This window comes from Crocodylus porosus, unplaced genomic scaffold (genome assembly GCF_001723895.1).
Source record: "Crocodylus porosus isolate Cpor-Errol unplaced genomic scaffold, CroPor_comp1, whole genome shotgun sequence".
Classification (NCBI taxonomy): domain Eukaryota; kingdom Metazoa; phylum Chordata; order Crocodylia; family Crocodylidae; genus Crocodylus; species Crocodylus porosus.
This window is the reverse complement of record NW_017728907.1, coordinates 28,323,971-28,347,378: the sequence shown is the minus strand read 5'-3', so window position 1 is coordinate 28,347,378 and position 23,408 is coordinate 28,323,971. Positions and strand designations below refer to the sequence as shown.

The 23,408-nt window shown below is 42.5% G+C and overlaps 1 protein-coding gene across 3 annotated transcripts in view; it reads right to left on the bottom strand.

Annotated features, from left to right (window-relative positions):
- Positions 1 to 4,417: 4,417 nt before the first annotated feature.
- Positions 4,418 to 23,408, bottom strand: part of OLFM3 (olfactomedin 3) — a 146,808-nt gene continuing 127,817 nt past the window's right edge. For all 3 annotated transcript variants that reach the window (XM_019531008.1, XM_019531005.1, XM_019531007.1), the window contains exons 5-6: positions 9,064 to 9,170; positions 4,418 to 6,848 (exon numbers count right to left, since the gene is read on the bottom strand). In XM_019531008.1, the coding sequence (XP_019386553.1) occupies positions 6,171 to 6,848; positions 9,064 to 9,170 (785 nt within the window). In that variant the 3' untranslated portion in view covers positions 4,418 to 6,170. The remainder of the gene's footprint in view (positions 6,849 to 9,063; positions 9,171 to 23,408) is intronic.

Here is a 23,408-nt window from a genome sequence, read left to right as displayed (position 1 = left end):
GCAGCAAAGCCTTCTGCACGTCTGGGCCAGGTGCCAGTGCAGCGTGGCTGAAAAGTTGGCCTTTGTGCAGCACTGCTGTCATGTCTTCAGGTGCCCTCACCCTGCCATCTGGGCAGCTATCACCCGGAAGATGTGCTTGTTGCAGTGGCCCACTTTGAACTGTTGAAGCATGTCCTCCTGGCTTCAAATGGCCAGGAGGTCAGCCACCTCATCTGCCCCCCAGCTGCGCCCCGGTGCTGGCTCTGGGCAGCCTCCTCTGCCTGGGTCCTGCCACTTGCCTCACCAGCAAGGATCCTGTTGTTCGCTTTTCAAACCTCTGATAAAAAACCCAAATTTTTCATTAAAATACCTAAAATCTATGTTCTTCCATGCTTAAAATGAAACTCCACTGTATAGAGAGAGATAGGTTGGGCAGTGTTTTATTGATATATTTACAATTTTAAAGACATTTGGGAGCCTACCCCAGTGATCCCCATGCTGTTCCTGGGAAGTGCTCAACTGGGGCTTAGGGACTGGGCTGGGCAAGTCCCATCTGTTTCAGGCCAGCTTCCCCCTGCACAGGCTGCTTTAGGAAGGCAGGAGGGCTCTAAGTCTAGCTCTGGTGGCCTCTTCTACCCAGAGCAATCCCCCATTCTCAATCCCCATCTCTCTCTCTCACACACACACCCCTGCTGCTACCTCCACCCCCACCCCCAGCCCATCACATGCCCCAAGTAGTTTCTGGGACCAGGAGCACCCCCCGCCCCCCAGGCTTGGACCATGTGCTTGGACACTGCTTGGCCAGGCTTGGACCCCAGGCTTGGACACTGGTGTGGGCACAGGACAGAGCTGCAGTCTGGCAGTTGCCCCTGCAGCTCCCACCAGCAGGTCCCATCCTGACTGGCAGCTGGGCATTCAGGATGTGAGATTTGTGAGGGGATGTGGTGTTTGGAGGAAAAAGGGTGTGGGGGTAGGTGTGGGGTTTGTGGGTGGATGTAGAATTTGTAGGAGTGGTGTGGGATTTGTTCCAGGGTTCGTGGGTGTGTGGTTCATAGGGGTGGGGAAACAGTGGGTGTGGGGGACTGTGTGGGGTTTGGGGGACTGTGGATGTGGGGGAACTGTGTGGTGGTGGGTTTTCTCCTGTGGATATAGGGGGACTGTGTGGGGGTGGGTTTGGGTGGGTTCCCTCCCACCCCTTGCATGGTGCACAGCCCCCCCCCCCCCATCATTATCATCATCATCAGCAGCAGCAGCAGCAGCAGCGGGCCATCAAGACATTTATGGACAGCTCCTGGCAGAGGCCCCCAGTAGCTGCACATGGTGCATGGTGCCAGCCCTGGCCCACTGGCATATGCCCTCAGGTAGGACTGGGCTTGCTCTTGCTGTCACCCAGGCTCCCACCATCACACACAAGAGCTGTACGCCCTTGGGCCAGGCCAGGTCCTGACTCCATATGCCCCATGCACTACTGGGCTGGGCCAACTCCATGGAGGCAGTATCTTGCCCCACTCAAGGGTGCACTGCTCTTGCATGTGGTACTGGGAGTCCAGGAGCCCAGATGAGAGTTAGAGTCTGCCAGGGACTGTCCTCAAGTGCCCTGTTGGCTTGCTACTGCTGCTACTGTTGCAGGGGGGCTGTGTGCCATGGGGGAGAATGGAGGCGGGGGAGCTGCCCCTCCCACAGTCTCCCAGACCCTCACACCCACAGTCCCTCCACCCCCTTGTCCCTACTTACTGGAGACAGAGCCTGGGTCTGATCCAACACCATAGCCTTGCCCTGCTCCTATTTGCTCCAGCACTGAGGCAGCATGCTGGAGCAGCAGGGGCATGTGGCAGGCATAGAGATATGGTGGCTGGGTGCTAGAGTATCTAACTGGCAGACCCAGTCTCCAGTTGCTTCAGGGCACACTCCAGGAACGTGCCCTGCACAGGCTTATTGTCTTTTCTTTTGATACTGGGACTTTCCAGTATCAAATTTAGAGTCTGTACTTCAAATATCTAGTGTGATGAACACGCTTTCCTACCGTGCCTCTTGTGGTGCCTTAAACTGCTTTCAGATGCCGCAACAGGCAAGTGCTCGATCGTCTGGATGCGGCCTCTGGGAGCTGAGCATGTATAATCAAAATAAGAAGGTGCTCCTTGCATTCAACCCTTTTTCAAGCTTGTTTGACACCTAAAAATGTGTTGTTTTCCAACAAAAGAATGACTGTAGGAAGGCTGGAACCCATCTTGCAATATCTATAAATTCCACCAATTGAGACTTCATTGAAAGACTGCAAGGAATCTCAGATTGAAATTGCTAATACTCATGAATGTCATAAAAGACTGATGATCCATTCACAGTTTTAACACAGTTATGCATATGAATGTTTGAAAACCCTATGATGGAGAAGAGTATTTACTGAAAATTTAGAACATCTCTGTTTATTGAATCAGTCAAAAATCTAAATTGCAGTAAATAGTTGTTCCTTTTATCCTCTTCTGAATTTGGTGTTCACTTATATAGCCTCATCATTACAGTGCCTGAGTGGTTTTAAAGTAGAGATAAATATTAACAATCTTTAATCTAATTTATTTGTAATTGGTAGAAGAAATAGCTTGATTAGGCTGCACTTATTCTGATTTCCTGTATGCCTATTTGTGTGTTTCTGCAGAAGAACTATTGAGACACAGCTCACTTGAAGAAATGGCCTTTCTATTTAACTATGGAAACTGGTAATCCCTGGTGATTATTATCTCCTGTGGTTGAGTTCCACAGTATGGTTCCAGCAATTGTGGAAGCTGTGTCTTCTTCACCCATAGTAGTCTTCTAGTGATCTGGATTTTGTGGTTGGATGTGACTCTCTTGGGAGGGTATGATCACAGCAGGAGAAGACATCACTTTAGAAATTAAAGTCCAACAGTATGTGTCATCATACTGTGATTTTGATGACTAAACCTCAGTATCTCAGTTCACATCCCATGTATAAGGCTAGTCAACTTTTTTTCCCCACTTGACAAAATACATTTTGCTGCACTTCCTTCACATTCACATAGCTATCTGTGCTGCCCACACAAAAGCCACACTAGAGTGAATAGCTACTAATCAACTCTAGAATTTTTGCTTTCCTGAGCAACTACTCAGTGGGCGCGTCTACATGAGGCGCCTTAATGCATGGTGGTCTATTATACTGTGTATTAGCATGTTGCAGCAAAAACCATGCTAATGTGTTAATGCACATTAGAATGTATCTACTGTGTATTAAATATTATAGAAAACCCATTCACATTTGCTACTGCGCATTAGTGCAGGCTAATGCGCATTTATGTAGTACCTCATATTAGAGATAGTAAACAATGTGCAGTAGCAAAGGCACATTAATGAACATGTAGATGTGCCCAGTTGGTTCATAGGAAGGTCTAAACCTGAGCATGGACTGATTCTAGTAAAGAATTTATAAGCAACTTACAGGCAGAAATTTGTTTACCTTTACCAAAAATATGCATCAAGTATGTTGAATAACAAGCCCATTGGTACAAAGTGCCGTTTGTTTACAGATTGTTCCTGAATATAACAGTTGAACCAGATACAAGTTATTTATTCAGCTCGAGTCATAGTTTATTCTGTCTAGTTATCATCATGACAAATTATTAGGTAACAGGTTTATTTAGTCTGTGACTGACTATTTGAAATAGAAAAGATGCCCTGAGTCTGTGACATGGCATCACAAGAGTTAATCTTGGTTTGCAGTAATTTGATACACAGCAGTCTTGATTCTCAATACAGTAAGGTTTTTTTTTTAAAAGATTATATTTCTTGAGATGTGTAGGTTGTAGTATCTAGTTCTAGAACAAGTTGATGTTTACCTCAGATAAAAACATGATATTATGATTCCTAAGGAAAAACTGGTTTTATTTGTAACCGGTTAATACAAATAAAAATCCATGACTACTGAAAAGCATATTCATAAATAAGTCTTTACAGCCCTCTTTGATTGCATTCATATCCTTCTGTGTTTGTGCCCCACAATGTTCTAGCATATGAGGTCCTTTCCTTTCCCATGTCCTCGTGAGGTATTTAGCAGAATTTGTAGATTTGTTGGAATCTAGCAGGGTGGCTGTGAGTGCTTCTGCTATGGCCTTGGACTCTTGATCTCTGGGCTCCCAGACATTTGCCCCAGTGTCCATGATACCAGAGCAGAGTGCAGATGAGGTTACTGGTGGAAATGTTTATAGAAAGAGGAAATCTTTGTGAATGTTTAAGACTATCTGAAGAAAGAACTTTTTGGATTTTTAATGGGAGAATTTGAACCAAAATTTGATTCTAAGAGTTGTGTTTAGTCAGTCATACAACAGAAAGATACCAGGTGACCCACATGTCTAGTCAACACTGGCAAAAGTTATGTTGGTGAGACAGTTGGAGTGTTGTTGTAGCTGTGATGGTCTAGGAAATGTACAAGAGATAAGGATTTTTTGGAAGAGCTGTTGAGCAAGCTTTCAGTAATTAACTGTCCATTGGGCATCAGGTGCCATTGTCTTAGGCCTGAGAAAGGATACTTGATGCTTGAAACAGCTCTCTGAACTATACAGTTGGTCCAATAAATGATTTCAGAAAAAATCCTTGCCTCTCAAATGTTATGTTTGGAATCTGAACACTTTCAATGAATGTCTCATGAAAAACTGCAGGAGAATTTCTGAAGGAAAGTATCTTCATGGTCCTCTAGGTTTTATTTGGCAATCAGGTTTCAACATATAGTTGGGACTATGAGTGATTAGGAAGAAATCAAGAGAGACCAATAATAACCAGTGAAGACCATCAGCTACAAAATTAAAGAATTCTAATGAGATCCAGAATTTCTACTGCTTTGAAGAGGAAGGAGCATGGCATAGGGAGCACCTGGACTTGAAAAATCTGTATCCTAGAGATGTAGGCCATAACAACATTAATGCCAGCCACTTCACTACCACTACTATTACTGAGATTAATAGAAGAAAAAGTTAACTATATTACAAGCTCTCCTGGTCTAATTCTTCAAGAATGTGAAATACATTTCATGGCTAAACAGAAACAACATTTACTGTGAAAAGAGTTTTAGATTTTGACAGGGATTCAAATGCTGCCAGTGGTCAAAATTGATTCTTCTGAAAACAATTGTGTGTGGAGGGTGGGATACATGGGAGCTATTTGTATGCTGAGAGATGCAGCCTTTTGCTAAGTGGGGAAGAATCAGGGAGAGCTATAAAGCAAATAAGTGAAATGGATCCTTCCAATTAGAGTGGCAATGTATAAGGAAACAAAGAGGTCAGAGCAAAACAAGAGATAAAAAGAAAGGAGAGCGGAAACAGGTAAGATAAAGAGTGGTAGCAACTGGACAGTTTGAAGGGACAGGTTGATGGTGATCATTTGCCAGAATGTAGCATTCATGTGTAAGGAGGGTAGACTAGCCAAGGTTAAAAAAAATACCGTCACATGTTTGAAACAGATCTGAAAGCTTCAGGAGCAATGACCTATTTGCCACATTAAAATTGACCCATAATCAGAACTGCAATTAAGCTTCAATATATTTTATAAAAAATAGTACTTAGTTTACTTTCACATAAGTGAAGAGATACAATTGCACAATGGTGGTTACAATGGTAGAAATACATTTAATCGATAAAATGTTTGCGAGAGATTTAAAAACTTACTGTACAGCACCGCATCTGAAACTGTATGATGGCAAAATGAATCATATTCCATTTCTAAGTAAACCAAATCCCTACATCTTTCAGTTTGGAACAAATAATAAAAATGATGCATTTTATGCTTCAGATTGCTACCAAAATATTTCCTGATGTTGAGCTATAAACAGATTTTAAAAAATGATAAAAGATAAAAAAAAAGACATTCATGCATTTAAGCCACCATTCATCTCAGACTCTAATGTAAGGCATATCATAATCTTTTTAGAATTATGTCTTTAGCCACATCCACATAAACCTTCTTTAGTGCTTTTTATGACAAGGTCTTGACAGACCTTGCAGATTCATGAGTAAGGATGCTTGTATTTCCAACAGGTCATTTTTGACAGGCCTAGCCATATTTGGAACACATCATACAGTAGAAAATGCTTATTTTCTTAATGAAAAAGAACATAAAGAAAAAGAAATCCTGAAGAATGCTTTAGAGTTTATCACAAATGACACTGTTTTGAAGTGGGAAAAAAATAAAGTTTATGTGTCATCTTCAGTCTTAATGATGTGAAAAAGGGTGACATTGAATAGGACCTGATGTCCATTGTTCCAGGCATAGAGAGCTCTGTCTCTAGCATTGTAGTCAAGCATGGATATATGGAAGTACTGATTATGGAACGGAATGTCTGTATACTCGTAAGTGGAGGTTTTTGTGGAATAAGAGTAGTAGACCTTCGCTCCTGTCAAATGAGAGTTGGTAACATACAAAGTTCCACAGATCATGAAGGATTCCCCAGCACTTCTCTTTGGATAGCCTGTGTTCCAGCTCTTCATCACTTCTAATGTATCCTGGTTTAGTTGGCTAATGACTATGTTGCCTGCATTCTGGTTGGTGGCATACACAGCCCAGAGACCAATTTCATCTGCCATGAGGTCAATATCAGAGAAGCCACCCCAAGTATAGGGATACACATTGTGAAAGCCAGCATACTCCAGGCTACGCTGTGCTAGCACCCGACCTGTGTCAAAGCTGTATTTTATGATAATATTGCTCTGATACTTGTTGAAATAGAGGGAGCCATTGTAGACAACATGATTGGTTCCAGCCCACTTAAAAGGAAGGTTGTATGTCCTTGATTCAGCCCCACTGACAAAGTCTGCCATTGATTTGTATTCACGGACAATTTTATTATTTGTATAACTGTCCATGTACCATACCTGAAAGAAAAATAAAGAATAGAGAGTAAACTCCTAAAATAGAAACATTAGAAGATCATGCATTGAACATATATTTTAAAAAAAGTTCCAAAAATCCTATGGCAGTATCAGTTACCAGACTTGCTCATAAAGCCTACAGAAATACAGAAAGTATCCATATATGTTTCCTTTTGCAATGAAGCTAGAATTCTTGAGTTAAACTCTTTTAGTAGGGAATGACCTAGCATTTTTGAGAAATTTGCTTTCAAATTGTTCTGATTGAATGAGTTTCTGGCTTAGGGGGCTCATTAGTATTGTCATAATGTGCCCAGATCCTGGAAATCCCAGAGGTGGTGGGAAAGTGGAGTGGGAAGTAACTTCTGAGTTCTGCAGAATTAAACCTAGTTGAAACTTCATTCAATAAATAACTGTCCTCTTTGGGAAATGAAACATGCCCAGAAAATGTTGGGTTTTTTTTCAGATGTTTCCATGTTTTTGGTTCCTGTCACAGGGGCACTCAGGTACCCTGTTCCTAAGAAGGGAGAAGACCAGCTGCCAAGCTCCAGGGGCAGCTCAGGTGCCAGTTGCTGGGGCAACCGGGTTGGTCATGTGGCCAGAAGGGGGCAGGGCCGGGCCTTTATAAACAGCCCAGGCCGAAGCCTAGCCAGCAGTTCCCTTCTGGCAGTCTGAGGGGCAGGAGCTCTGCAGCAGAGCTGAGCGGATGGTTGAAGCCTTACCACCCAAGCAGCTACAACATGGTAAGGGTGGAAAGAACCTGGGCTGGGAGGCCATTGTGAGAGAGCCAAGTGAGCGTAGACCCTATGTTATAAGCCAAGAGGCTTCTTGTTGTTGTGTTACAGCTGTTTGGCTTTTGGTTCTCTTTAGTTAGTGTTCCACTGGAGGGCTGGGTGAGGCTGTAGAGGTGTGAGGAGGCCTCATGAGAGCTCCCCAGTAAACTGGGGGTTCCTGGTGCCTTGCGGGGTACAGCGAGTGGTGACAGATAGCCATAGCTGTTTGCCCTGGTGTGGGGTGGTATTAAGGGGTGCTGACCCCAGCCCCAGAAGAGGGTGAGTGCACGGAGAGAAGCCCCAGGAGAGGGTGAGTGCACGGAGAGAAGCCCCAGGAGTGGGCAGGGTGCATATTATTGATAGAAACCCCAGTAGGGGTGCTGACTGAAAAGGATCCCAGAGGGACTCCCAGTGTTGGGGACTCCGAAGGGTCAGAGGGGCCAGGTCAGGCTTAGGCCGCCTGAGCCCATTGGAAGGAAAAGGACCTGATAATGTCCAGAAGAGCAGTGAGGCTTGGGGCATGCTAAAGGGGAGGTAGGAGGCACGCATAGCTTATAGGGCTGGGGGTGCATCAGGTCACCCCATACGGAACGGGGAATAGTACAAGCATTGGACAGTGTCCAGGGTGATAAGTGGCAGCTTCCCTTATAGAACCATATACCAACAAGACGTGGCAGGCGAGAAAAGAGGGTGCTGGATTGCCCTAATTGGGCACTGCAGGGGGCGCTAGTGGGATCATGGCCGCTCCTGCACCCCACTCCGTGACAGTTCCTATATATCATTTCCTTCCAGTTTTTCGCATCTCTTTTATTTTACCCCCACTTATCTCCCTTTGATGCTCTTTGACCCTGAAAGGGGTAAAAAATAAAACATAAAGAAAAACAGTAGCTTTTTTGTTTGTTTTCCTTGAAACAAAGTTTTCAAGGAACATACTTAGGAAATTCTAATAAACTGAAACTGAACTAAAATATAGCCAAGTGCCATTCAAATATTAAGCTTATCAGGTAAGGACTTGGATGAATCTTATTTACAGCCAAATACTAGAAACATCTGTACCTTTACATATATAGATAAATTCACTAACTTCTGTGGGACTGATTATACAGCTACCGTTTCTTGTATAAGTGTTTAGTTGAACTGGGTCCTTATAAAAATTACCATTATAGAGGATATAATGGAAAACAATAATTTTCTTTCAATGGAAAAACATGCATTCTTTTTGACATAGTTTAAAATTAATGAAGTTGCCTACTGAATTTTTTTTCTGAGGATGATTTCAGGAAAATATGTTTTTTTTTTCTTTCTTTTTCTGAAATACGTCAAAATATGAAAATGCAGAGAACACATTTAAATAAATGCTAGCATGTAAAACCTGCGGTTCAATGCCTCTTTATAAAGATTCAAACCACAAATAAAACACTCAGATTTATACAAGAGGCTCAACATACTCTGTTATTTTTCTCTGATGCTAAAGGGTCTGTCATCCAGGCTCCAAATCGGGTTCCAGATATCTTGACTGTAACAGGGCCTGTAATTTTCATCAATTTCCCACATGCTAGAAAATTAGAAAAACAAAAGGTGGTCAGTGAAATCTTTTTAAAATTCCAGCATGGACCAATCATTCCGATTAATCTCAAAGTGAGTCACCTTTAGTAAAAAACCAAGAATTGTAAGCAAACAATGGCTTCACGGTGAATAGGGGCTGGGTTAGAACAAAAATGTCATCCTCTGAGTCTGAATGCTTAAATTTTCACTAGTCAAAAGGAATACAAATATAATTTGGTAAAAGTAAATACGGATTTTGAAATATAGTTATATTTAAACAAAATAAGATTAAGTAAATACAGGGGCTGACCTCAGAGGCCCAGGGAACCACTTCTTGTACTATGTTCCTGTAGTAAACGGTGTTCATTGCAACACTTACATAATGGAAAAACTAAAGAAGAAGAAAGCTATTTTTTATCTCCAGAGTGAACAATCTTTCATTATAATACCATTAATTTCAACCTAATAAACGATGTTTGGATTATGTAAACACGAAGGTGCAGAGCCATAAATTGGATACTCTTACTCCCATTTGGTCTAAATTTTTTTTTGTGAATCTGGACCTAATAAACGTTGCTGGTCATGTATACCAACTAATGTCTCCCAGTGCAACTCAGCATTCAGGCTTCTGGAGTGGATTGAAAAACACAAAGCCAAAATATAACACACTACCCCTACAGAAAGATGTGACTTAGTCAACTTACACAACTTAGACCATACCTGATAAATATATATATTTTTTATTTCCCTACCTAGTCAACTTAGCTAGTATATCCTTCAGAGGAGTTTTGGGAGTAATAATTCATTAGAATATAGCAAAATTGAATATGCTGTAAATAACTGACATAAAGGGATTTCGGGTTATAAAACTGTCATAAATGTAAAGTATTTAACAGAAATCACCATTGGACCTTATTAAACCCTGCATACCAGATACTGGTAAGAAAGCAAATGCATAAATTATCCTGGAACTGTGGCAACTTCAACTGACTTCTAATCTACCCTTGTTAGAGTGTCTGAGAGGAAACAATGATCTTGAATACTGACTTTTCTGACAATATAAAAAAATCTATATTTTAGGGGACATTAGTAACATGCCTATTACCAACAAGCCACACGGGGGATTTGCTTTACTGTGAAAGAACTTAATATGAGAGAATGGTGTAGAAAATTAAATCAACTAGCAAGTTAAAGTGGGGCAGGGGGAAGTCGGGGAGATATTCCAGATGAATTAACGTTTTGGAACATTTCATGATTGTTGTTGCTCCTGAGAAATATATGCTTCCTCCTTACATTACTCCTTTTTTATATAATGTAATCAAGCTGGAAAAGAAAGAGGAAAATAGCATCTGTAAATAAAAAGGTTAGGTATATATATTTCAAAATTTTGTACTTTATTTCACTGACAAAGAACACACCGTATTGTAGATGCCTATTTTGTTCAGTTATAATAGGGCTAATGTTCTGATGATAAATCAGAAGCTACTGAAGAGAATTCAATCCATGGCCAGGGAAAGGAGATATAAGGGAAATACCAAATATGAACTGAGGTCTTCATGAACAGTACATTCTCTCTTTATACTGTGTGGGCTCTCTTCAAAGACAGCTTTTGTGCTAGTGAGGAGTGCGATTGCTAATCATGTTTGTCTTACAAACAAACTGCGGAATCTGTTGAAGGCATATTGAGACTACATATTGATAAGAAAATAACCCCTTCCTGCCCCTCCTTAAATAACTCCTCTTCTTTAACTGGATATAGTTTGTGATCATCTTTCTTTTCAAGATGTACGACTCATTTCATACATGGTTTGAATCCTACCCTCCTAATACAATCTGCAGTTCTCCATTTTGAGAAGTTGAGAAACATACCCCAATCAGATCAAGTTGCACTTTAATTTTCTTAGATGATCTATCAGCAAATAGTTTTGCCAGGAAAGGATATGTGCTGAACTCATAAACCCTATGAAATAGTATTAAAACAATTTTATTTTAGAATAAATGAATGGAAAACATAGAATGCAGAAGGAATCAGATGGTAATTAATCACTACACACATCATGTTTAGTTGCTGGCCTTTCTTTTTAAGTAAGAGGCAAGATTACAAGGTGAATGAATGAAAAAACCCCACGATTAGTACCTAATTAGCATCCATCAAGAATTGTGTCAAAATTATAACTAAAATATATATTTTATATGAGAAGAACTTTGAGTTTTAAAACACATGGTTTTTAAAAAAAACTGGTGTGAAATATAAGATAAGAAGAAACAAAATACCACCTCCTGACCTAAAATGTAGCTCTTGAACTTAAAAAGTAGCTGCATGTCAGCCTGCAAGGAATAAGATGCTGTTGGAAAACTTACCTTTCAAGAACTATTGTGGGCTATTATCAAAGAAGAGAAAGAGAGTGAATCTCTCTTAGGGCCTTGTTACACCTTACACTGTGAGCTTCACAAATGTTGATTGGTGTTGGTGTTAGCTCAAGTGTGGAGCAATCACACTTCAACCCAAGAGGATGAGGCTGAAGTTGGTTGCATATTCCCACTGCCTTATGCCCAATTCCTTATTCCCAGTTCCAGGTTTGGGAATAAGGAACTGGGAATAAGCAACAAACTTCAGCCTCATGCTCAAAAATCAGGTCCTAATTTAAGACCATATACTTAATACAGTAGCTGGAGGGGTTGTCAACTGGAAGCCTGGAATGGCCAAACCATGCTTTGGGCTGGGCTGGACTGTGGTCTGGGTTCTTTGAGACAGTCCTCCAATGGCATCAACAGGAAGCCACTGAGGCAGCATGCTGGAGCAGCAGGGGCATGTGGCAGGGCTGGGGGTGGAGGGGCAGGCCACCCCTTCGATGTGGTGGTGGTGCAGGGTGCTGGTGGTGGGGATGACAGGGTAACCTCCCCCCCCACCCCCACTCCTGGCAGGTAGCGGCAGCGTGGGGTGGTGGGTAGCATTGTTCTGTTCCCCTGCCCACCACCCCCATCATTAGTGATGGCAATTTGCCAGTTAATTAGTAAATATGCATAGCTAATGAAATTCTCTCTCTTTAGGATGCATAATTCATTAATAACAAGCTTTTATTGGATCTAGATTAGCTTTAAAAAGAAACTGGGAACTGAGAATAAGAAACTGGGAATAAGCAACCAACTTCAGCCTCATCCCTGCAGGGGCCCGGAGGACTGAAAGGTAAGAATCCTCCCCTTCCCCTAATTTCTGTTTTGTCCCTGGCTCCCCTTTTTCTCTCCCCTACCATCTTCCCTGCCCCCAGGCATTGTCCCTGCTGCCCTCCCCTATTTTCTTGTGGCAGCCTGCACTGTCTGTCCCAAAATGCAGGGAGGGAAGGTTTACCCAGCTTGCTCCTCTGCTGCTGGCCTGCTGCTCTTTGTGCTACGTCTGTCCCAGAGAACAGCAACAGCAGTTAGGTTAACTGATTGTGGGTCTGGGGAATATGTGGGTCATCAATGATTTGTATCCAAGTAAGATGCTGTAGTTTTACAAAGTGACTATCGCAAGAGGAATTTGCTAGACAGCCACCTAATAATACTGAAAAATTGACAGAAGCTCTGGTGTCCGTATAATTCAATGGAGATTGATTCTATAAACTGGGGGAGCTGTCTCCCTTTGTGTTGCCCCTGTAGCAAATCTCAGCTTTCCTCGTTCTGTTACTGATAATAAAAGTTACAGAATGTGTTTCCATGTGAATCATTTTGTGTAGGCAGTTTGATAAATCAATTCTTACTATTTAGAACCAATTAGGGACATTATTTACAACCTTTACCCACCATAGCCCATTTTCACTTTAGAGATAACTTTGGATTCAGAGCAGCAGTTTCCAATATGGTGCACATAAATCTATTTTATCTCTAATACAAATCTTCATGTAATAATATACAAATCACACTGCTGGGTAAATGCTCTGCTGGATGATTTGCAAGAAGAGCGAAACCACCAGTGCCAATGAATACTTCAGTCGTGACTTCAGTCTTTTCACATCCTTTAGAACAAACTCTTTCAACATAACCTCCTCCCAGTTGAGAGACACTATACAGGGACACAGGGCTAGAAGGGATGTCCTGGGTCACTGGTTCTATTCCTTACTCTTACAAGCAACTGTATATATAATCTGCTTCATAAAATATCTAAAATTCATCTTTAAGATGAGTGAGGTTCCCCCACCATCACTCCAACTGGAAATTGTTTTCACTCTTCTTTTAGCAGTCAATTCTCAACCCATTGACTATATTACACGTCTCAACACACGACCCTTACTCATGTGAACATAAAGGGTATGGCATGTACATTTAGAGCTTTCAGGAGAAAAACATTTAAAAACATCAGTAGATGCTAAACTCTAGTTGTTACATGTGGACAAGCTGGGAAGAATAAAAACTTAGCAAAACTATTCCACATATAACAACATATGAAGCAATGTTAAAATTGGAGTGGTTTTGCTATATTTGTATTGTTCCAGGCTAGTTCACATGTAACAAAACACAACAGATGCTGCCCTTTTGAGACATTTCCCTTTTGAAAGAACTCCAAATGTTCGTGTGTCCAGACCCTAAACAAACCTCCTTGCGTTCCATTAAAAAAAAGATTTCTTTGTGTATGATGGGAAGAATACTGTTACAGTTTTCTGTAAGAGTATACTGAAAGAGAAAGAGAAAAAGAGAGTTAAGTCTTAATTTGCATATAGATTATGAATGTAGAAGGAGCAGTCCAAGTTTTGCTCTTGTATGGTGATATCTGTATCCAGTATAAGCACCAATGAGTAGTTTGAATTCAGAAAGAACTGCTGAGGATGACAAAGAGGCCTCAGAGCACATCTTGTCTAAGTGGTGAGATTGATGGATCAGCTCATACTATTTAGAACTACTTAGGACCACCACAGGTAACCTTCACAGCAGACAATTACTCTGAGACTTCAACAAATCAACTGGCGTGTTAAGTAGTGATTTTGAGTATTGAGTGAAGCTCTGGGCTGATTGATTCAAAAATTGTAAACCAGAGAAGGAAAGTAATTCAGGACGTATAGCCCCTACCTTCTCACTGCAGTTCCATGAAACCCACAAACACTAACCCAGCCACAATTTCCCTTCCCCCAAGTGTTGGTTAGAATATAATTAAGGCATGAAAAAATAAACTGACTCCCTTTCTCTGCAACAGAGTATGATGACTAAGAGAAGACTAGAGGGGACTTCTAAGAGAAGACTTAGAGGGGACTTGGTGGCAGCTTATAAGTATATATGGGGTGCACATCAGGGGCTGGGGGAACATCTGTTCACCAAGGCACCCCAGGGGAAGAAAATGAATAAGGGTCAAAAATTGCTAGAGGATAGTTTTAGATTGGACATGAGGAAAAACTTCTTTGTGGTTTGAGTATCCAGCATCTGGAACAGACTTTCTCCAGAGGTGGTACAAGTGCCTACTCTGGAAATCTTCCTCAAAATGTCTGGAGGCTCACCTTGCTGGGGTCATCTGACCCCAGCAGTCTTTCCTGCCCAAGCACAGAGGGGCTGGACCTGATGATTTCGTGAAGTCCCTTCCAGCCCCTAATATTTACGAATCTATGACATAACATTACTTTCCTTCTGTCTTTCTGTTGGAATCAAATTCTAAAAAAACATTTTCTTGCATGTAACATTGAAGGCATAACACACGGGCAGAATTGGTTCTGTATATGCATGTGCACTAAAAGATACCAGGCAGGGGTGGATTCAGGGGAGGGAGCAGTTTTGCAGTCACATATTTCCTCTGATTCCCACAGCTGGTGTAGGGAGGAGAATCCTGGCTCTTTGTTGGGGCAAGGGGAGAGTGGCTGTGGGTAGTGTGATTTCCCCAGGCTCTCTCTGACACAGTGGTCACTGTAGATACCTACTTCCACTCTCTGGTCAGAGGGGGTGGGGGAAAGGGTGGGAATATTGCATGGATGCAGCAGCCTTACCTGACACAGCCTGGGCTCTGTACACTCTAGATGCTATCTAGCTACTGCTGCTGTGGGTGGGCATGGGTGTAAGTTCCTGCTAGGGGATGGGAGGTGGTGGTAAATGGGGCACAAGTTGTGGGAGCTGATTTGGAGGGGCCACCAGACTGAAGACTCCTGAGAAACCTTTGCCAGAGGGGAGGAGGTCTCTATTCAGAGTTCTGCAGTCTTCCCTCAGCCACAACAGCCAGAACCTACACCCACACCTATGCTACAGCAGCAGCAGCTGGAGTGCAGGGGGCTCAAACCATGTCGGGTAACATCATCTCTGTTTATGACAGGAGGTCAGGATGCTGTCAGCACCCCCAGGCTGCAGGGGACACTCAGGAGGGCTGGGCAGGAAGCAGGTTCAGGAACCCACTTGCTATTGCTGCTGTTCCCAGCTGAATCATAAGCAGTGTGGGGAGGCCTGGGACTGCTCCTATCCCACTCCAGCTGGGTGTTGTGGAGAGTAGCTATGTGGGGTACCAGGCCCAGCTGGGATGATGGCAGCAGCAGCATGCAGATCCCTCTTCCTACCCTGTTCCCAGTACGCTGAGGACACAGGGACTGGGGAGACGAGTAGTGAGCAAGGCCAGGAAGTGGGACCCAGCTGCTGCTGCTGTTGTTTCCTGCTGAACCCACAGCTGAAGCTTCTGGGTTGGCAAGGGACACCTGATGGGGCCCAGCAGGGAGCAGGAGCAGGAAAGAGGTACCAACCCAACTCTTCTGCTGTCCCTGGCTGAGCCCAGAACCTTGCACAGTTGTTTCCCGTAGCTGGATGCTCCAGGCCTCTGGGGGACACCAGAAAGCCAGGCAGAGATGAGATGCAGGAAGGAGGGATGTTTCACCATTAAATCCTGATGGGCCATGTATGGGGGAATCTCAGACCTGTTCTTGCCTTGCCCTAGGCATGGGGTGCAGGGAGCAGCAGAGCAGGTGCTATGTAGTCTGGGAACAAAAGCAGTGGTAGTGGTGGTGGGCAGGTTTCTCTTCCTTGCCTCTTTCCCTACCTGGCCCCAGTGTCCCTTGCCAGCTCGGGGGCTCCAGCCATGGCTCATCCCCAGCCCAGGGTGTGAGCAGTGGCATCAGTGGCCTTTGCTGAATGTCTGTTTTCAAAATCCTCAATCCACCTCTGGTAGCAAGCACACTTTGTGTGGAAATACTGTTGATGATTATAATTATTTAAATATGATTATTCAATAATATTCCTTATGAACTTCATACCATGCTTCGTTACAAGCTATTAAATAAGTGAAATTTTCAATCTATTTGATGTTAAAATATTAATTTAAAAATGTTAACAATCTGTCTGTATTTTCCCAACTCTGATGCATCATAGCACAGTAAAATTTGAAGCATGAGGAATGTTTTAACAGTATAACTCAACCTTACTCTTGCCAATTCGCAAATGTAGTTTTCTATATGTTACAAGTTATACCAATTTTCTACTTTGAGAAAAAAATGCAAACAGGTACCTTGTCTTGACTACTTATGTGTAAAATAGATCTAATCTCAAGTTCCATTCTTATCTTCAATACAAGATCTTACAATTGTTTGTTTGGCTGCATTAGAATTGATCTCGCAAGCTGAAGTTGCTTGCTAGATAATGCTGATCCTAATGTACAGAAAAAAACAAGCATTGTTCTCATAAAACTGCTGTAGTGTGTCAGGGCAAAGTCTGGGTTACTTTTGGAAAGTCATCTTTTCCACACAAAACAAAATATTGCTGTATCTCATGTCTTGTATTACAGGTTGCTTATATAAAAACAGTATTGCTCATGGGCAGAGGCTCTGTCCCAGCATCCAGGCCACACCCAGGGAGTACCATTTATATCAGTGTGGGGAGACACAGCACCTTTGAAAACAAACTTACAGGGAATGCAGAGGAGCTGTCTCCTACTGGTCTTCAGGGAGAATTAATGCCTGTAGATGTGGTCTGCAGAAAAGTTCCTTTTTTTGTGGCTGAATTCATTTTCTGATAGTTTTCTGCAGTGCTTGAATGGGAGACACTAATGCAGTTCAAAGACTTTCAGATGTGAGAAAATTACTGCAGAGATGGAGGAGCCTCCCCTCACACACAATATGAGAAACAAAATTTGGAGGGGGCCTTTATTACCAGTACTCTGCTTGGACTCCATATGTATGTAGACCAGGTAACTCGGTATATACTCCCTTTCTCCAAACAAAGGGAATTGTTAGCTGCAAGGGGTGCTGTGGGGGAACTACAGACGACTGAGTTTCCTTCCATCCCTATAGAACCAGGCCAGGACAGTCAGGGGACTTAATTATATACACATTTATTTACATTAACTTATCACAAGGAAAAGAAACATGGATATAAACAGATGTATGTACTCTCTCTCTCTCTCTCTCTAGATATAGATATAGAGAGAGAACATCTGTATATATCTATGTTTGTATATATAAGATATCTAAAAAACCCTACAAACAATACCCTCTGGGTGAATGCCATAAAACCTTATACCAGCGCTCCAGATGCAGGTAAGTCACGGGTAAGTATCTGATCTGAAACAGATAAACCCCAAAATAAACATAGATAGCCAACAGATAAACTATAGATAAGTATGGGTGAACAATAAATAAGCCACAAATAAATGCAAATAAACAACAGGTAAAATAATAGCAACAGGGGGTCCCAGCAGAGCCCTAGGACACTAGGACTCTACTCATCTACTAATTTACAACATGAGAGTTCACAAAATATAAGACATGACACACCATTTATGGTGCAAGAACCCCAAAGATAAACTCAATCCCAAGGGGATACCCCAATGCCCTTGGGCTTTCCCCAAGCCCTACAAAGAAGCTGGTAACTTTAGGGGGGCCTCCCAGTGGGACCTCCCCTTTCAGGAGCTCTTAACTAACTGGGTGGGGGGGACTGCCCCCCCCTGTGGGAATCCTCTTTTCCCTGCAGCTCACAGCTCCCAGGCCTGGAAGGTGGCCCTTGTCCTCTGCGCCAGGCTGCTCTCTTGCCTGCAGTGGGCTTCAGCGGGGAGGAGAGGGGGGTTGCTGTCCCCTGGAACAGGGCTCCTCCATGCAGGGCTTTTGGAACCTCTGGCTCTGCTCTGTCTGCTGGCTTAGTACCCTGAGCACCGTCTGGCTCCCTGGACTCAACCTTTTGCTATGGGTTGGAGGCCTGGGCTACCTCGTGCAGCACCAGACTCGATCCACTCCCAGGCCCTCTGTGCAGTGTCTCCTGCACCAAGCTCCCAGCCTCATTCTGGGGGTTGAGGACCTGAGCTGCTTAAGTGCTCCAAATGTCCTACTCTGTGCACTGTCCTGTGCACCATGTCTCTGGCCGTACGCCAGAGGTTGCACCTGAGCCGCCTCATGCAGGTCCCAGGGTCTGGATGCCATGCGCCGTGCTGCGCACTGAGAACCTAGCTGCTGGAGCCGTCCGCCGTTCTCCGCTGATGGAAGTCTTCAGGGGTGCTTCTGGGCTACTGCTTTGTCCTGCTGAGCAGCTCTTCTAAGCCCTGCTCTTCTCTCTTCTCTGTCCCGGATGTGTTCCATCACGCTGGGCATGCAGCTCATTTTCTATGCTCTAGGGATCCACCCGTGAAGTCTTCTGGACCTGAGTGTTTCAGTCTTCAATCATGGGCTCCACCAATCAAAACAGCAAGATTTCAAGCCTGGGACTCAACCCAAGCTCCAAAAGGCAAGCCTGCTACAGGTGCATCTACATGTAAAATTAATTTGACAGAGTAAAGTTTGGTGCAGTTCATGCTGGAGTTTATTGCTCCTGGGCACAGTGTTTACACATGTACCCAGGACTGCAGCATGTTGAGCTGAGGTGAAGTGGCCCCAACTGGCAGAGGGTCCAGGGGGTCAGCCTACCACCCTATGGCTGCTTTTGCCTGGCTTAATGTGTGGCATAGGGGCTGGTTGGGGCATGACGGTGTTACAGTGTATGGCGAGCTGGCAGGCAGCCCTGCACTGAAGCACCGTCAGGTCTCAGCCAGCCCCAGTCACAATCTTACCAGCATGTGTCACCAGGTATGTGCATTGCAGCAGAGTAAATAACTCCACCACAGATTAGCACTTGTGTTGGGCAGTACTATCCTATGGTGGAGCTAATTTATTCACCTGGGCCTAATAGCACTGCTTCTGTAAATGGTGATGCTTTACTGTGGCGCTAATTAGGTAACTCTGCAGTATCCATTTCATGTAGATGCACCCCATAAACCAAAGGGAGATTTTACATATTGACACTGCCAGTTCTCGTCCCTGCTTCCAACCCTTTTTTTACTATGTGGTCAGATTAAAAACTATACAAAATAAAACAAGTCAATAATAAATCATAGAATGGGAAAAAGTTTCCCTTAAGGTAAGAATATAGAAGAGTTCTTGGTCCCCAAACCCATTAGATATATTAGGTTTTTTATTTCCTTTGAAAAACAAGATGAAAAGTGAATTCTCCAAAAAGGAGTCCTGAAAGACTACTAACTGCCTGGGTGGGCAATAAAAGAAATGATAGAATTCTCCCAAGCTATGCCTCTCTGTCAACTCCTCCAAAATGAATGGCAGACATTAGCAACTATTTTAGAGACACTTGTATTTTTCACAAAATTTTGTTAGTTGAAAATGCCTCCTTTGTAACTAATAAGGGACCAATAGTAATGTCTTGATAGTTAAATGCTGTCTGCTCCATAGATTTATCCAATACTAGTATCTCTTGGTGATATAGCTGTGAATATGTAAGTAGAGATAGGAAAAATGAGAGACTAAGAAACCATCTTCCACATTAATTTTCTACAATAGAAGAAATGGCCAAGAATGGCCTCCCTCCTTCTCTCCCTCTCTCCCTTCTTTTTGCTTTGTTTTGTGGCAGAATAGATGTGAAATACTTTATTGCCATATACTGATATTATTGCTTCCAAACTTTGGCTACATTACTTCTACCCTTCAGTTCTCTCACAACAGAAATACAAGACAATAGTGAGATTTTTATTTCCACCCTAGCAAATATCAGAAAGTTCTGGAATACTAATGAAAACAACGTTTTGTGAGATTTCCAGTTTTGTTTTTTAAAACAAGTATATTCAGGTCCATTTAGGAAGGGTTTTTCAAAAGCTATGAGTGATGGCTTACCTCTATTTCTATTGACTTGAATAGAGACAGCTAGGCAGAGGCTGAGCACGTTTATAAGTCCTAGCCTTAAAAGCTTATACGAGAGCAAAAAGCCAAAGCTTTTAGTGCTTATCTAAGTGTGATTGCTGTATGTTTCTTTTATTCCCTCTCTGGCCATGTATCATTTGCCTTCTTTCTCATATTAGTGCTATTCTGTTTACTTCATTATTAGAGCCGCTCGTGATTTACAGTCATGGGAATTAACTCATTAATTAACTAGTTAAAAAGTTAAAAACCTAAAGAAATGGCTAACTTTTAATATTAATTAGTTACATTTTTCAGCTGTCAACTTTTAACTTTAACAAGTTAAAAAAAAAAGGTTAACTTTAACTTTTTTAAAAATATAGGTTAAAAAAGAAACTCCAGCTTTCCCAGAGTTTTTCCTGACACAATCACTCTTTAGGACTTACATGGAACAATATTTCTTTATTGAAACTCTAGGAGTTTTTGTTTGAGAGACAGAGTAGTGTGCCATCCTATGAGATATGGTCTCTTAAGAACTACAAGTCCCAGAATTCTTTAGTTCATGCTGGCATTTTCTGTGCATTTGCAGAAGTCAATGGGGCAGCCAGTTGGCTGCATGAGAGGGAACAAGCACAAACAAGCAGAGACATTGATCCCAGTAAGAGTGGGAGCAAGTAGTGAGGATGAAGAAGATGATGACTTTTTTGATTTTAATGAAGATCTGAACGAGGGCCCAAGAAGTTGAGCCATGAATGGCGCATGCCCCTGACAGCTGGGGAGGCATGGTTGTGCTGGCGGTGGTGGGAGCATGGCAGTGGAGAGCTCCTGCAGAAGCCGCTGGCACTGTCGGCAGCGGGGGGGGAGGGGGTGGTGGTGAGCGCTGACCAAGGGTCAGTGACCACACGCAGACGCTGCTGGTGGTGGGGTGGCAAGCGGTGACCACCCTCAAGTGGCGGCAAGCGGTGACCACCCACAGCTTTTAGGTGCCTTTTTGCAGGGGGGGCACCCCCTACACATTGCCTCTGAGTTAAGCATTACTTCCCATCTGTGAGAAACCTAGGCATGTCAGTAGTAGTCAGTGCTAATTTTCATCATGTCTATGTGAATATATGGTATATTTTCTAGGAAAACAAACAAAATATGCTATCCTACCATAATGATCACTTAAAAGTTTTTATAAGGTTAAATTTAAGATTTATTATTAAAATGAGGTTAACTGAATACGTTTAGGGAATTAAAAACCCTAACATTTCTAGTAACTAGTTATCTGATTTTCCTTTTTGTATCTGGAATACATTCTGCGATGCTTTTTTATGAATACAGCATTTTAGATATTTATTTGGATACTAAACACAAATCTGAATTATCAGCAACAAATAAGGCAGGAGGAAGCGAATATATTTGTCAATGTGTCCGCAAGCAGCTTCCAAGTACTTTAGTTGTATATTTCTATCCTAGGATCAAATTTGTTATGGGATTACTTTGCAATATGGCAAGATGGAGCCCCAGTTCTTCTTTTACTTAGTTTATTTATATCTATTATCCTGCATACCCTGAAACTAGGAAATGTTGTGGTTTAGTGATTATAGCTTGATACTAGGAAATGCAAGGTTGGCATTCTGTTGTTACTCTGCCACTGACTCAGTGTGTAATTTCTAGGTCATTTATTCTCTGCATGAAATGGGGTTCATGATATTTATCTCCCTCACAGAGTACTGAATAGCTTAGTATTTGCAAAGCTTTTCAGAATCTAAAAGGAAAGGGGCTATAGAATAGGAAAACATAATTATGTATGATAAATAAACTAATCTCTTGTCAGCACTCACATCTCTTTTGTCTTTGATATAATGTCATTCTCTACACAAGCTATTCAACTGTCCTGGTCCCAAGCAAAAATATTAGTTTAAAATTTCACCTTGATTCCATGTTACAAAACAACAGCTAGAAATGTGTCCAGTATCTCGTTTGATTGTTTTTCCCATATTTCACAGACATCCCTTGTGTGAGAGAATATTGTTTTACTAGACTAAAAGAATGCTAGAAAATAACACTTAAAAAATCTGTCATTATTAAATAGCATTAATGCACAGTAGCTAATTAAATGAAGATAATAAAAAACAGCTTATTATTAAAGTTGCCCATATATACAAACATTTCATAGGGCTTATATTATCCTATATGCATATGACTTTCATGAGTGGCAGCCAAGATTCAAGCATACACACATATAACTTTTATGCGCATACAACCACAGTTTATATAAGCACAGCATATATGTGCTAAAAGGCATGCTTTTGAAAATTTGAGCTACATTTTGTCAAGAGCTTCAAAATGCATTTTTCCTATTCCAAGTAGAAGGAACGAGTTTCTGTCATCATGGGGCTGTGGAAACATTAACTTTCAGTGAAAGTAAAATGATTGCTTACGGTATGCTAATGAATGTTGCAAGGGCTGCCAATGCAGATGGAAGATCACTTTTAAGTCACCAGGATTGTATAAATAATGCATTTTATTACAATTATATTGTTGAAAAACACCTGCTAGGGAAAAGAGGGCAAAATAGCTATTACACATGCTGGCTAGATAATTATACTACAAGGCTCAGAAGAACTCCTGTAAAGATTCAGGCCCCAGATCCTGGGGTGCAGTGTGACTCTTTCATCTTGCCCTTCCATAAGATTCTAGTCCTAAGGGCTAGGGACAGACATTCAAAAAGCCAGAGCCTGAATTGATTCAGTCTTTCCAGGTTAGTTTAACCTGCATAGAATCATAGAATCAATGAGTCGGAAGGGACCTAGACAGATCATTGAGTCCGACTCCCTGCCATGAGCAGGAAGGAGCACTGGGGGTGGCAGGGGTCATAAGACCCCAGCCAGGTGTCTATCCAGTCTCCTCTTGAAGATGTCCAGGGAAGGTAAGAGCACCACCTCTCTGGGAAGCCTATTCCAGGCTCTGGCTGCCCTTACTGTGAAGTAGTTCTTCCTAATATCTAACCTAAACCTAAGCTCCCTCAGCTTGTGGCCATTGTTTCTGGTGACTCCAAGGGGGGCCCTGGTGAGCAGACTTTCCCTGAGTCCCTGCTGGTGGCCCCTGATAAAGTTGTAGGCAGCCACAAGATCCCCCCTCAGTCTCCTCTTGCGGAGACTGAAGAGATTCAGGTCCCTCAG